Raw genomic sequence first — 16,315 nt, 5'->3', positions numbered from 1 at the left:
TACCGGGTCTCTGGCCGTCCCTCTCCTCCTGGGGTGCACAGTCACTCCACCAAGAGTGTGTCTATGTCATGGGCCGTTCTGAAAAGAGTGTCCTTGGCTGCTTCCTGGTCGTCGCCTTGCACGTTCTCGAGATTTTACAGTTTGGATGTCACCTCTCCTCATCCAATGGATATGGTTTGTGGTCCTGCGGAGGTCTCTCTGTGAGGAACATTTTCCAGGGCCTTCGTGACATCGCTGGTGTTCGTCGTTCCGTGCTGTTTCAGCACCGCCACCTGGTGGTCGGGAGGGACGAAATAGAACGACACTTATGCATGTAACTACAGTTCTATGAGTCCCAAACGACCGCCAGCATTGCTTGCCACTCAGAGCCCTCGTGTTGGTCTGCTGAGAAGGTTCTGAGAGACTGGGTTCCGGTTGCGATCCTAAAAGTATTTGGTATCGATCGATACCAAGTAAATACTGGGGCCAATATTGCCGATATCGATACCGATATCAAATACTTTTAGGTTAATAAAATATTATCGTATTTTAAATCATTTGTCTTTTTAAATAACTTTTTACAAAAAATCTAATTAGACTTTTGTGTTAAGTTCTTAAACATGCCATAAAAATATCCTCAACAGAAAAATACCAGGGCTGTTATTTAAATGTGCAATGTACTAGTAATAATTTTCACATTCTCAGTCCCTGTCACTCATCTGCACTCAAAGAAACACCAGCCACCGAAGTTTCTCTAGTCTAGTCACATTACATAAACTATACTTACCTGTTGTGCTACACAAATACCTAGCTCAGCTAGTAGTTGGAAAAGCTCAAACGAAGCATAATATGACTCATTGCCATATTCAGGGCTTTAAGTACTCTGGTACGGCGCTGGATTTCCGGCGTAAGAGCCACTAGCGCAATGACAAATCCAGCAAAGTAAACAAATACATGTGGGGAATATTTGACACGTCTGGCAAAACACCGCCAAAGCGGAGAGAAGGCCAACTTCAAAATAAATGTTCCCATACCAAGTGATATGTGGAGCGCAATGCCAATGGACACATTTATTTTTTAAGTTTTTCCCGGGAGCGTTTTGCGGTGCAACGGATTACTTGACTCGTCCTGTGGAACGCGTGTCTGCCGTTCTTATTGCCGGCGTAAACAATTGCGACCAAAGTCAACAAAACAACTTCATACAGAAATCACGTTCGATCGCCAATTAAGGGCATTAAAAGAAGACTTAATTACGCTGACATTGTATTGCACGGTGCCTGTTGCCAGTGTTTGGGACGTCTACAGTGTTAGCGTGCTAACAGTGCTAGTGGCTGCAGCTAGAGTCATCAGACTACTTTTCAAAGGCAGTCTAATCGACATGATGATTGCACACTTTGATGCTGACAGCCGGACACAGTTGCCGTTACTAGCGATGAGTTTAATAAACTGAGCTCACTCAATTGTGGAGTTGACGGTCAACAAAATCACAACTGTGGTTCTGACGTCACTTTGTCTCACAGACCAAAAACTGCTCAACTCGGAATTTCATTTCATACAAAATGCTGTACATGGAGTAAAAAACAGTCATGGAATGCAGACAGGTAAAACAAAAATAAGACCAAATAAATTAATAATTATCTTAAGTGGGTAAATGAATAAGTCAATAAAATGACACAAGTAGGTGAGTAAATAAGTAAACAAATAAATTATTAACAAAATACAGCAGGCACCATAAAACATTGAAACAATGATGAGTCTCATGCATGAGTCAAACGCCAAAGAACAAAGAGGTGTTTTAAAAGTGGGTAGAGAGGGAGGTTGCCAAATATTTAACAGGTCATTCCAAAATCCATGCGGAGAGATTTGTCTAAAATTTCCCTAACATTCTAGAGAGGAAAATAATGTTCTGTTAAGCACAATTTAAATTTAAGTCTTAAAAAAGTGATTACATTTTTTTTTTAAATCTATAAATGAAAGTTGGTTGATCATTAGTAAGTGGAAACATATTTTTAATGCTTTCTGTATTCATAATTGTTCTTTCACCATGCAAAAATATTATTTTTATCCAAATACCTGATTATTCAAAATAGTTTTCCGTAGGATATTTCAATACCCAAATTTTTAATAGCTGCAGCACGAGAGGGGACTGCAAACCGCAGTCCTTTACTGTACTATACATAATATAAATGGATAATGAAAGAGATGACCTGACATTTGGGGAGGACTGGCCATCGGGAATTTCATGAGTTTCCCAAATGCCCAGTCCATCCACAGCGACGAATCGAATAGTAATGGCTTGATGTCGGTCGAACACGAATCGGCACGTTGGACACTGCAACACCGCTCCCCGGAAAAAGTTCAGGCTCAGGATTTTGTTTTACTTTAAGCCCTGCATATTATGTCATTCACTGTAAACATAATTATTTGTTACCGCCAGTGCTGCCCACCGCTGTCATTGGCAGGCCGGCACATGCGCGTGTGCTACAAAGGGATTGTGCGAGGGACCCATGAGAAACCAAAATAAATAAATAAATGAAAAATATCGATACTAGTGCCCTGGTATCGATCCGATACTGATACTCACGTTAGTATCGATTCTATCGATATTTGGATAAATCTGCACAGCCCTAACACGTGGGGGATTTCCATGCTGTTTCAGTACCGCCACCTGGCAGTCGTTCGGGACTCATAGAACCGTAGTTAGATACGTAACTGTCGTTGTATTGGAACATTTTTGCATGCAGTTGTTGTTGACCGCTAGAGGGCAATGGTGATCTGTAGGTGGGAGATTCAGGGGTTTATAACAGGAAGTGATGTACCAGGAAGCGTTCATTGTCTAGATGTTTGCGCAGAATAGTGTTGCACGGGATACCGGTACCAGTACCGTACCTTGATGTTTTGGCATCAAAAACGGCTTGGTATAATATTTTTTTTGCACCGGTACTTAAAAAAATAAATACGAGACAGCCCACCAATTCTGTTTTAAAGGTGGGTACAAATACACGCATGGCCGCCTGTCACCGATATGCGGAAAATGCCTTAAGCGGCATGCCTCTTTCAGCTTGTGTGCGAGAGGGCTCAGGAAGATGGCTTCACGCACTGAACACTGAAACACTGGCTGGCCGTGCACTCCTCGTTGAGAAGCAAGACGCGCAAAGTGTCATATGGAACGTTTTTCTTACATGGCCGACAGCCACGGCAAGCCAACCGACATGATGTTTTGTAACAAGAGCAAATGAGAAGCAGAAGAAAAAGCAACAATCACTCCTGGCCCTGCAGTAGACTCAAGGTGAGTTCAATGAACAGGCACACAGTAGGAAATCACAGTTATGCATAGAAAAAGCCCATGACTGACAGAGAAACAGGTTGTGACACATTTTTTGACACTTCCCTTAAAAAAATAAGTTGAGAGTGAATTATTTTGTTCCCAATTTGCAGTATTTGATTACACATTCGACTAATTGGGAGCGTAATGGAGAAGAGCAGAGACATGCATGCACACTCAAGTAACGTTACATTGAGTCATTGTAGTGCCACTGTATTACCAATATTTAAAACGGATGACATCAAATGCAGTCAAATACAGTACTTCAAGAATATGGAATGCAATGTGAAAGCACATACAGTATATACATAAATATATACTGTATTTACATAAATTAACATGTATACATCCTAATATTTTGAATTAATAAAAAATATAAATACTTTTGCTGCTTTTGCTGATGTTTTAGATTTTTGTCGAGGAACGGTTACAGTACCGGTATCGAGGTATTTTATGCAGGTATAGTATCGAAGTCAACATTTTGGTATCGTGACAACACTAGCGCAGAAGTCAGAAGAGATTAAATCCAATTCCATCCATTTTTTCTAGCCCTTTGAGTGGCAATATGAGTAAGTTTAATTGTTTTGCAACTTTATTAGACACTATATTTTGCCTCATTTTACATTGCTAATGACTTTGAGCATTTTAAATTTCATATATGTTTGAGTAGTATAACATATAGAATGCATGTGTATGCTATTATCTTTAGTCATTAACCCTTTATTTACAAAATATATTTCCATATTTGTATTTTAGTTTTCGCACCTTTTTTAAATAAACCTGCCAAATACAACAACCATCTATTCCTTGGAGGAAGCGTTACGAGAAGGAGTTTAGCTGGTTGTGAATCTCAATAAAAAACACGAGTTACATTGAGTGCAACAGAACAGTAGTAATGTCGCATCCAATACATGCGCAACGAGTGATACCCAGGCACAGGTGCTCACGGATGTTTCAGCAACATAACATACGCACTCAATTGGGCTCCACACAAACGATGGTGCCCTACGCATTATGCGTACTTCTAGCTCATCCATTTTGTTGGCGATGGATCTGGCGTTGGTGAGGTACAGGCTTGGAAGAGGTGGTCAATGTGGGTTCTTTAGCCTTAGCAGGAGGCCGGACCTGCGGCCTCGCTTTTGCTTCCTCTCCCTTCTCCGCCTGCGCTGCTTCCACGGCCCGACAATGATCCATGGCGAGTTTGGAGGTCTCGCTAGTTCGTCTGGAATATTGTGTTTGTAGTGAAAGTCACTCGAGATTGTTATTTTGTGTTGGTAACCAAGGTCCAAAAGTTCTTCGTGGGTGTCGCAAAATAGTGCCGGAGTGTGCATACACAGAGTGCCCAGAAAAACAATGACAAAATACAAACAAAAGCACTGAAAGGGAGAGGCATAAGCCCCTGCGTCCGTGCGCACCGCAATCTTGCTTCTTACAGTATCGTGTGTGAAATGTAGTCATGTAAAACCGTGTTAAAGCATTAGAGTTTTTTTAGGGGTGTGAATTTTAGTGCTGACATAATTTTTACATAAAGATTTTTCATATAAGTGCCCCTGTTCAGCTGATTCAAGTGTCCCTTTAATTCTTGCTCACAGCTAATAGCTGGTCATATCACAATTCTTAACCCATTAAGGCCTGGAGCGCACGAACATGTTTCTACCGTTAAAGCCGGGAACGCTCCAGGGCTCTTCTCCCTTTAAAACTGGGAGAGTGGATACAACATTTTGTTTTGTTTTTCTTAGCCGATGAAATGCATCAGAATATACACGAGAGGGTGACGTGGGCCTCATAGTATGTCCTGGAATTTTATTAGAGCGTTTATGGCTGATGCAGATTCGCGGCAGTTATGAAATAAATAACACGATTGACGACGGCGCGGGACGACTTCAAATCAGTGTAACCAGTCGACAGTGGCATATCGTTAAGAAATATGTTTGTAGACAATGTGGATGATGAAAATTTCAACGGCTTTGTAACGGTATGAATGACGAATAATTACCACTTGATTACTCGTGTTTATTACAACTGCGCTCCAGTGTTGAAGGTGAATATAGCCGCAGATGCAACACAGTTGTTTTATTATTATTATTATTTTTAATATTGAACGTTTATAATAATTAACTTAGGTTTGCGTGAACGCTACAGGTGTAAGCTCTGAAATGTTTTAAGAATTATGTTTCTATCTGCTTCAGGGGCTGAGATATCAATCATTTTTAATATTGTTGACTTTCCAGGAAAAGTTCAGGTTTTCAAGGGTAACTCAAGATCACCCATAGGTTTTAGAGACATGTTTTGCCAGGCACTTTAGGCCTTATTGGGTTAATCATGTAACCATGGAGCCCTATTTATATTGCCATTTGGAATAGATAGATTGGTGTGTGTTTTAGGCCTGATGTGTATGCTTTAAAACAAAACAAAACAAAACTGAACTTTTGAGAAACCTGAGTTGTTTTGGATTTTGGTGTATCTGTACCAGAGGGTATTGAGCTGGGAAATAAATTATAAAATGTTTCCACGTACCCCATGCAATATGATCATGTAGTATTTGATCCACTAAATGACTTTTTTCTGTGTATGTTTGAGGTGTTACTGTGTGAGTGGTCATTTAACACATCTCGAGTCTACTTGAACGTGAAGGGGTACTTTTGTTTTTTTGCTTCTGAAAATTTTTATTTTTGGGGGCAAAAGTCTGTTCTTCATATCTTTAAATGAAAACAGACGTAGTAATGTTGCACCCAATGCATGGGTGCTCCCGTAGCAAGTAATACAATTTTTTTCGGGGGTTCACTATGACGTGCACACTGGATGTCGCAATGCATCCCTGCGCACAAAATGGGGACCTTCATGGACGATGGTGCCTTACCACTGAGCTGTAAATATTTCTGGATAGCATATAGCGCACACACGCCCATGCAAGCCGTTGAAACCACAGGGCAGCCATCTTACTCAGATTACTGTATAAACTATACGCATACATACAGATTAGACATATACAGATTGTAGGCTCTTAGTATAGGGCCGGGGTACGGGGGTTTGTGGTGGGGTGGTCGCTATTTTTTAACAAGTGGATGGTATGTGCTGCTTTGAAGACCCCCTTTTTCTTTTATCGCTCAGTTCCTTAGACCCCAATATTAGATTTGGCATCTTCTGTTGAATTACTGTAAACATCATTAAGCATATCAATCAATCAATCAATCAATCAAAACTTTATTTCAGACTCAAAGAAGGTCCATAAAATAACATAAATGAGACTAACAGATAATAGATAATACAAATAAAAGCATTACAATAAATAAAAAAACAGTCTCTTCAGTGCCTCCAGAGCATAGAGGGTGTACCTTTTTAGGTCTGCTTTTGATTCTGCAAGTGGTCATAATGTTGTGGACGGAATGTGCTGCACATGTAAGGTGAAAGCATCATTTATAGGGATAAATACAGTAATATGGTTTTCCACAACCATGCATTTCTAATTGTAACAATGCAATATGGGTAAACTTGACCTATTTCAGTTGTAATTTGTATCATTTTGGATTTCATTAATACATATGTATGTGGGTGTGCTTGAACTATGTGTGAAGAATGGAACAATACTCTTCGCTGAGCAGAGATCAGGTATTGGGGAATATTCCTATGATGTTCATCACCTTTCCCTCTGCCAAAGACCCTACAGCTGACATTCGACAACCAGGTAACTCAGTGTGTTGTGTTGAAATGCTGGGATGTAAAACACAATTCATTAACAGCATTATTGTTGTTCCAATACAATATATTTTTTTTTATAATGACTATCCACGGTCCACGGTCATGGTTTCATCAAGTGAAATGCATAGTGTATACTAGTCAACCCCAATTAGTGGCCAGATCCGCCCTGTATATATATATATATATATATATATATATATATATATATATATATATATATATATATATATATATATATATATATATATATATATATACACACATACATAAATACATGTATATATATATATATATATGCGTATGTATATATATATATATATATATATATATATATGTATCTGTGTATATATATGTATATATATATATATATGTATATATATGTATCTGTGTATATATATGTGTATATATATATATATATACAGTGAGGAAAATAAGTATTTCACCCCCTGGTGATTTTGTGAGTTTGACCCTTTACAAAGAAAGGAACGGTCTATAATTTTCATGGTAGGTTCATCTTAACAGTGAGAGACAGAATATTTAAAAAAAATCCCAGGAAATCACATTATATTAATTTTAAACATTTATTTGTCTTTTATTGAGGAAAATAAGTATTTCACCCCCTAGCAAAACATGACTCAGTACTTGGTGGAGAAACCCTTGTTGGCAAGCACAGCGGTCAGACGTTTCTTGTAGTTGGTCACCAAGTTTGCGCAGATCCCAGGAGGGATTGTGGCCCACTCCTCTTTGCAGATCCTCTCCAAATCCTGAAGATTTCGAGGCTGTTGCTTGGCAACTCGAAGCTTCAGCTCCCTCCACAAGTTCTCTATAGGATTAAGGTCTGGAGACTGACTAGGCCACTCCATAACCTTAATGTGCTTCTTCTTGAGCCACTCCTTTGTTGCCTTTGCTGTATGTTTTGGGTCATTGTCATGCTGAAACACCCATCCACGACCCATTTTCAATATCCTGGCTGAGGGAAGGAGGTTCTCACCCAAGATTTCCCGGTACATGGCCCCATTCATCCTCCCCTCGATCCGGTGAAGTCGTCCTGTACCCTTAGCAGAGAAACAGCCCCAAAACATAATGTTTCCACCACCATGCTTGACGGTGGGGATGGTGTTCTTGGGGTCAAAGTCAGCTTTTTTCGCCCTCCAAACACGGCGAGTCGAGTTGATGCCAAAGAGCTCGATTTTAGTCTCATCTGACCACAGCACTTTCTCCCAAGCCTCCTCTGAATCATCCAGGTGCTCATTGGCAAACTTCAGACGGGCCTGTACATGTGCCTTCTTGAGCAGGGGGACCTTGCGGGCACTACAGGATTTCAATCCATTACGGCGTAGTGTGTTACCAATGGTCATCTTGGTGACTGTGGTCCCAGCTGCCTTGATATCATCAACAAGCTCCTGCCGTGTAGTTCTGGGTTGTTTCCTCACCTTTCTCATGATCCGGTTCACTCCACGAGGTGAGATCTTGCGTGGAGCACCAGACCGAGGGAGATTGATGGTCAATTGGTGTGTCTTCCATTTTCTAACTATCGCACCAACAGTTGACTCCTTTTCACCCAGCTGCTTGCTAATGGTCTTGTAGCCCATTCCAGCCTTGTGCAGGTCTACAATCTTGTCCCTGACGTCCTTAGACAGCTCTTTGGTCTTGCCCATTGTGGAGAGGTTGGAATCTGATGCATTGATTGATTCTGTGAACAGGTGTGTTTTTATACAGGTAACGGGAACTTAATTAGGAATACCAATTAAGTAAGAGGACTAATGTGTGTGCCTCCTGGTCACATGACCGGTCTGTGGGAACCAGAATTCTTGCTGGTTGGTAGGGGGTGAAATACTTATTTTCCTCAATAAAAGACAAATAAATGTTTAAAATTAATATAATGTGATTTCCTGGGATTTTTTTTTAATATTCTGTCTCTCACTGTTAAGATGAACCTACCATGAAAATTATAGATCGTTCCTTTCTTTGTAAAGGGTCAAACTCACAAAATCACCAGGGGGTGAAATACTTATTTTCCTATATATATACACGATGACTATGACTTTTATAATGTATTGATACGTTTTATGTATGAAAAGAGTTAATCCTGCAAAACTATTTTAATGTATTTTGAAAGCATTAATTTGATCTCCATAACCTTGTGCAGGTGTAAAGAGGTACAAAAAAAAAGTGTCCCTGTGGAAATACATCTAATGAATTTATTTCCATTCAGGAAAGTCCTGTATGACTCTGTTAACCATGGCTCGTTATGAGTGGTTTGAAGAATGGGAGGGGACAAAGATTGGCAAGAGAGGACAGGATTATCTGGATCTGAAAAACGGTATGTCTCAGGAGCTGCTGAAGTGGGCCATAACCATCTTCCCCCAATTACAAGACAAGGTTTGTGCTTATCGTTGTAGTCTGTCTATGTGTGTGTCTTAACATCAGTTATTTAGTTTTAATAAGTACCCATGGTTTCTCATGGGTCCCTCGCACAATCCCTTTGTAGCACACGCGCATGTGGCGGCCTGCCAATGACAGCGGTGGGCAGCACTGGCGGTAACAAATAATTATGTTTACAGTGAATGACATAATATGCAGGGCTTAAAGTAAAACAAAATCCTGAGCCTGAACTTTTTCCGGGGAGCGGTGTTGCAGTGTCCAACGTGCCGATTCGGTGTTCGACCGACATCAAGCCATTACTATTCGATTCGTCGCTGTGGATGGACGGGCATTTGGGAAACTCATGAAATTACCGATGGGCAGTCCTCCCCAAATGTCAGGTCATCTCTTTCATTATCCATTTATATTATGTATAGTACAGTAAAGGACTGCGGTAGTGACAGCACATCTGTCTGGGGAAAGCTATAAAGTCAAAAAAAAATGGAGCTTCATCATTCCACTGTGAAGCACAATTACTACAATCCAGCCTAGAAGTGGATGACCTTCTAAAATATTAGCAAGACCCACAAGACAAATGATAATTCAGGTGAAAGCCAACCTGTGCATCACACAGACGAATTTGCAGACCTCTTTTGCTGCATCTCGGACACAAGTGCATGTTTCAAAAATCAGAAGAAAAGTCAATCAACAAGGCTTTCATGGAAGGCTTGCCTGATAGAAGCCTCTGCTCACAAGAAAAAGATCAAAGCTGCCCATCTCAACTTTGCCAGAAAATACCTGGATAAACCTGAAGCTTTTTGGAAGTCCTTTCCGTGGACAGATGAGTCCCAAAAAAAACCCGCTGCATGCCAGCAAAAGAACCTTCTCCCTACAGTGAAGCAGGGTGGTGAGAATGTTAAGTTCTGGGCTGGCTTTTCATTCTCAGGACCTGGACAAGTTCACATAGTCCAGGGAATCATGAATTTAGAGGAATATTGTGAAATCCTGCATCATAACCTGAAGCCGTTCTTTGTGATGTTACAGCCTGATAGAAGATGAATCTTGCAACATGACAATAATCCAAAGCATTCCAGCAATACAACCATGGAATGTCTGAAGAACATCAAGATTCATGTTCTGGATGTGCCCAGTTAAAATCCTGACTTAAATTCTTTCAAAATACTGCAGCGGGACTTGAAGCGGGCAGTTTATGCTAGACGCCCATCCAACCTCTCTCAATTGGCTGCATTTTGCAAAGAAGAGTGGCAAAAATCCCCCAAAGTAGATGTGAAGACTGATATGACATGAGTACGAGGGGGTAACTATTCGTTATGGTAATGTCATGTAGGGGGCTATAGACTATATAAGGCCGTAAGGAACCATCTTTTTTCCCCACAAAAAAGAAACCCGCTCCCGCTGATGACGATGAAGGACGAATTAGTCCTGCCTTCAAGGAAGTGTCGATGTATTCCTTCATGGCCGTCTTTTCTGGTCCTGATACTGAATTCAGGCGGCCCTTAGGAATGATGAAACCCAGAATCAACTATATGGCACCGTTGTAGACATGATGTGGTGGGAGCGACATGGCTTTGGTCTTGTTGAAGACTTCCCCGAGGTGATGATAGCAAGAAGGTACAATGCTCAGATTTGGGTATTCACAGAAACATGAATAACAGTCACTACGCCTGCTCTTTAGTTGGAAAGTCAACCTCGTGGTTAACACAATTCCTTCCTCATCCCAGAATTTGACCTCTCAACCACTTCACGTGGGGGTTATGTTTGCGCAACCATGGAGAACCAGAGTCTGTGAAGGACACTGAAAACATGAAAGGCTAGATGCTCTTTATGTTCGCCAACGTGTAGCTCAATGGGTTCTGTGATGTGTGTAATGGTAAATAATTCACAACCATTTAGTGACCTTGGTTTAATGTGCTTGATCAGCGGCTCGGTCTTGGCACTAAAATGTCTCACGAGCTCCCAGTCTATCAGCCTTTCATCTGCCCCAGAGGATCAGATCAGTGCATGGAGGTGTGTGGAGGTGTTGTGGTGAATGATTTAAACTGGTGTGAGTTTTCGTGGAGCAGACTCTGGAGTTGTGAACTGACTCACCACTTTGGTCCTTCTGGCTGGGCAGGCAGACACAAGGTGATCTTGCTCCCGCAGTAAAAGCACCAACCTTCCTGCTGTCGGCGCCGTCTCTCCTCCTGCGAGAGCCGCGCTCTGCCAAGTTGCATGGGCTCCTCCTCTTGTCCCAGGGAACGTGTTGGCGCTGATCAAATGAGGAATGGAGAGGAGCCGACACACCTGACGCTTGGGAGCACGAGAATCCCTCCGTCGTCCTTGTTTTGTGACCACGTGTCTGCGTGACCTCCTCTGCAGCCGATGATCCGTCCGTTGGACGAGGGCGATGAGGGAGTCCAAGTCAGGAGGCAGATCAACTGGAACGAGTAGCTCTTGGATGGACATCGCCAGGCCCTTGAAGAAGACGTGATAGTTCGCTGTGGAGTTCCGCCCACTCTCTGCCGCGAGAGTGCGCAAGCGGATGGCATAGTCACTCACGGAGTCTTTGCCTTGTTTTAGGCTGCTTAGCTCCCGGGCCTTTTCCCGGTCCGAACAGGCTGGATCAAAGACTCTCTGAAGAGCAGCTCGGAAGTCCGGGAAATTGTGTGCCCACTCTGCCGTGGCCCAGGCTCTGGCTCTCCCAGTCAGGTGGGAAATCATGAAAGCCGCCCAGGATCGATCTGAGGGAAAGGCCTGGGGAGAGTGCTCAAAATTAATGTCACAGTCAGTCAGAAATGCCTTGCATTGTCCAGGCTCCCCCGAAAATCGCGAGGTTAGCCTGATTCCCGACCCGGCATACGACACGGGCGTGGCTGCTTGGGTCTCTGGCATGGCAGGAGGGGTAGTGGTGTGATGCAGGTGGTCCAGCAGGTCCCGTACCAGTGCTGAGAGCTGACCCATTTGCGCTGCCGTGGCTGTCTGAAATTCCTCTTGCTGGGAGAGACGGGTTTCCTGAGCCCACAGCGCTGCGGCCATTTGCTCCCTCTCTGCTGGGTTCATACTGGCCAAAGTGCACTGACATGCTGAGGTGGATTTAGGACTCAGGCGCGAGGGAAAAATTGGCCACCAAGGCAGATATTTATTAAACATAAAACACCAAATTTTGAGGGAAAAACAGGCTATAAAATGTTAAACTAAGGGCGCTCCAAAGGGGAGGATATCTAATCTACAAACAAACAAAAGTTCACTCCTAAACTAAAACTATACTTTGGCTATGAAAAGTTACAAACAAAAGTTCACATAGAAGACAGGCCAACAAGGCTGAAGACTGTGACTGGGCTAGAGTGATCCTGACGAAAACACTTTGGCTCCACACAGGGGAGACGCAGACTATTTAGCACATGAGGGTAATGGGAAACAAGTGTACACAATCAGGAATCAGGGTTGACACTGACACCAGATGAGGAAGAGCAAGTGACCTAAAACGAAAGGAAAGTTAACTTTTTTCAACTACCAGATTCTGACGGTATAAAAAAAATAATAATAAAATTCCTCACTGGTGGAAACAGGTCTCTGACAGTGGAGAGAAGAAGAAAAAACTTCTTTTTTTTCACTGGCGGGAATGGGCTTCCATACTTTAATGAGTCTATTTCTACTTTTAATTCAAATTAATGCATTCGTGCACTAAAGCGATTTCACACTGATGAGGGCCAAAACTCATGCGAGGAGCAGGCAAGCAGCTCCCACCAGAGCAGAGTGACACAGCAAGTCGGGATGAGTGTAATTAAAAGTTGTGAAATGCAGCAGTGCCTTGTATGTGATGTAGGCTAGTGTAATAAAATGTATTCTAAATAGGGCTGTCAAAGTTGTAAAATTATTGCATTAATCATGTATTAACATCGCAGATTAATTGCACCATTAATTTTGACCATCATGGCATTTTCATTTGTGACCCGCTCCGGCAAAATGGTCCCCGCATGTCGCTAGGATCAATCGAGCGATATGGACAATATTTGTCCATTTTTAGATTTCTCCACAAATAGCCTCTTTGAGGTCTCTAGTTTCATTTCCCAGCAGCACAAAAGTCAAAATTGTAATAGAAGTGTATGAAAATAAGCAATTATTAGACACTATGCATCGTAACTAGGGGGAGTGTTTTTAGCCAAGCTGCTAGCTAGCGCCGCGTCTTGCGCAACTGTTTAAAAACAACCTGAATTTCCTAGCCACAAACATAATACACAAATGATTTATATACATTTTAAGGATAAGCGGATCTGCTTATGGATGGATGGATGGACATAGCAACCCAAAAAAGTCAAAATACACCATTCAGCACGAAAGTGAACAGAACAGACATCCTACCTTGGAGCAGAAGCTATATTGTCATCGGCCCGGATACCGGCAATTTGTAATCCAAACAGATTGAGATCATCTTCAATTTCGGGATCTCTTTCTTAATAAATCGGTTTCTACTTTTAATTGAAATGACTGCATTCACACACTAAACCATGTCCAATGACGAGAGGTGAACTCAGGCGAGCAGCTGCCGGTCCCCCTGCAGAGGAGACTGACAGGCTGCCACTCGCTCTTTCACTTACAGCGAGTGCCTTGTATGAAATGTAGGCTAATGTAATAATGTATTGTAAATACTAATGTAATGTTTTGATTGCTTATCGATGTTGTCAATTTCATACAACGCCGTTACACACCGCTTCAGCAATGCATCACAAATGTAATCTGCCAGCTACGCAAATATCACTACACATTTCTTAATTTTTTTTGCTTTTTTAAGTGGGATGACTTGAACATAAAAATGAGCTATGAAATATGAAACTTGAAGATGAAAAGTGATCGTGGTGGTCCTCTCAAAAGAGTCACCATGACACCCTGCCCCAAAATGCACACAGGATATATTATTGTAAATACAATAGTGTAGTGTCCCTCGTGTATTACTTGGGATGGAGTGGTGGGACAAAACTAAACAAAACAAAATAACTGTTAAACCATCACAACATTTTCATTTTCTTCATGTGACCAAAAGCATTTGAGATATAACAGCCATGATAAGTTATCAATAAAGCCCTTATCACAGGCCACATTAAATGGCAAATGGCAGGAGAATTAGCCCGATTTTAGACCCGAAGTTCCCCTCCTGACAATCGTAAGGTCGTGCCGAGATCCAAACATTAGTTTTAGCAGATAATCCTGCCGTGTGTGGTGACATCACACACAGCCCAGACCGATATCGGCCGCTCCGAAGGACGTTTGGGCCACTCCGACTCGAAATCAGGGATTTTCAACATATTGGATAGTTTGGGCCCAACTTCACACCGTGTGCGGTGTGCCCTGAGGACAAACCATCGCACAGGCAGTTGATGGTGACGTGCAGCCAATCAGAAAGCGAGGCGGCGAGTAAGATGGTGGGAATCCAAAATCAAAACAGTCATGGTGCAACATAAAGTCTGTGCTTGTGCTACTTACATTCCTTTAAACAACTTTTCTTTTTATGTCGCTTTTTTTCAGGCTAAAAACAAACCAGGAAGAATTGCAACTAGTCCTCCATTATTTGTTGACTCGGAATTCACATTCACTCTCGAGAGGTTTAGCAAAACTTCTCGTCACATTCATGAATGAACTTGATTTGTGTGTGATGTGTTGATTGTGCCATGTGGCTGCACACTACACATGGTACCATCAAAACTGTTACGTGATTTTTTTTTCTCTTAACGTGTGGCGTTTCTCACAGTTTGGAAGTTGGCCAACAATTTTAAAATCTTGCCGTTTTAACCAGACTTTAGAAGATGAATTGTAAGCTCAATGTGATCTTCAAAGTTGAGGCTGATTTCATCTGTTGAGAGGTCAAACTTCCTAAACATTTAAAGGGTTCAAATCTCGGATGATGTCCTTACCTGCTCTTGGAATTGACTTTCCAGTGATCTTCCAAAACTTCCTGAAAATTTGGGGTTAGTACCTCTTTCCTAAAGTTAAAGTTTAAGTACCAACTTATCAATTCTTGAGGTACATCCATGTATTGTATATCATTTTAATTTTTATAGTCTTCTTCTTTTCCTTTCGGCTTTTCCCTTCAGGGGTCGCCACAGCGAATCGGTTGCCTCCATCTAACCCTGTCCTCTGCCTCCTCTGTTCTTACACCAACTACCTTCATGTCCTCTTTTACTACATCCATAAACCTCCTCTTTGGTCTTCCTATAGACCTCCTGCCTGGCATTTGGAAACTCAGCATCCTTCTGCCAATATACTAACTATATCACCTCTGGACCTGTCCAAACCATCTCAGTTTGGCCTCTCTGACTATCTCCTAAGCCTCTAACATGTGCTGTCCCTCTGATGTACCCGATTCTATCCAATCCTGGTCACTCCCAAAGAGAACCTCAGCATCTTCATCTGTGCCACCTCCAGCTCTATCAACTGCATTTTCCTCAGTGGCACTGTCTCCAGACCAAACAACATTACTGGTCTCACTACAGTTTTATAAACCTTTCCTTTCATTTTAGCTTAAACTTTTCTATCACACATCACACCTAACACGCTTTTTCACTTATTTTCCACACTCTCCATTGATCTGGACTTTTGACCCTAAATACTTAAACTCCTCCAGCTTCTTAGTGTCTTCTCCCTGTAACCTCACTCTTCCACTTGGGTCCCTCCCATTCACACACAGATACTCTGTCTTGTTACGGCTAACCTTTATTCTCCTCCTTTCCAGGGCAAACCTCCATGCCTCTAGCTTCTCCTCCACCTGTTCCCTGCTCTCACTACAGATCACAATGCCATCTGCAAACATTATAGTCCATGTCTAACCTCGTCTGTCATCCTGTCCATTACCATAGCGAACAAGAAGGGGCTCAGAGCTGATCCCTGATGTAGTCCCACTTCCACTTTGAACTCATCCGTCACACCTACACCACATCTCACCAGTGTCTTACA

The 16,315-nt window shown here is 42.0% G+C and overlaps 1 protein-coding gene across 1 annotated transcript in view; it reads left to right on the top strand.

The window, feature by feature from the left end:
• LOC144043890 (all-trans-retinol 13,14-reductase-like) overlaps positions 1-16,315 on the top strand; it is a 94,097-nt gene that overhangs the window by 65,850 nt on the left and 11,932 nt on the right. Inside the window, exons 9-10 of the mRNA XM_077557967.1 lie at positions 6,880-6,989; positions 9,219-9,385. Coding sequence (XP_077414093.1) covers positions 6,880-6,989; positions 9,219-9,385 — 277 coding nt within the window. The remainder of the gene's footprint in view (positions 1-6,879; positions 6,990-9,218; positions 9,386-16,315) is intronic.

Source organism: Vanacampus margaritifer, chromosome 2 (assembly GCF_051991255.1).
Source record: "Vanacampus margaritifer isolate UIUO_Vmar chromosome 2, RoL_Vmar_1.0, whole genome shotgun sequence".
Taxonomy (NCBI): domain Eukaryota; kingdom Metazoa; phylum Chordata; class Actinopteri; order Syngnathiformes; family Syngnathidae; genus Vanacampus; species Vanacampus margaritifer.
Note: the sequence above shows the minus strand (reverse complement) of the source record. Positions and strands in the feature narration are given on the sequence as shown.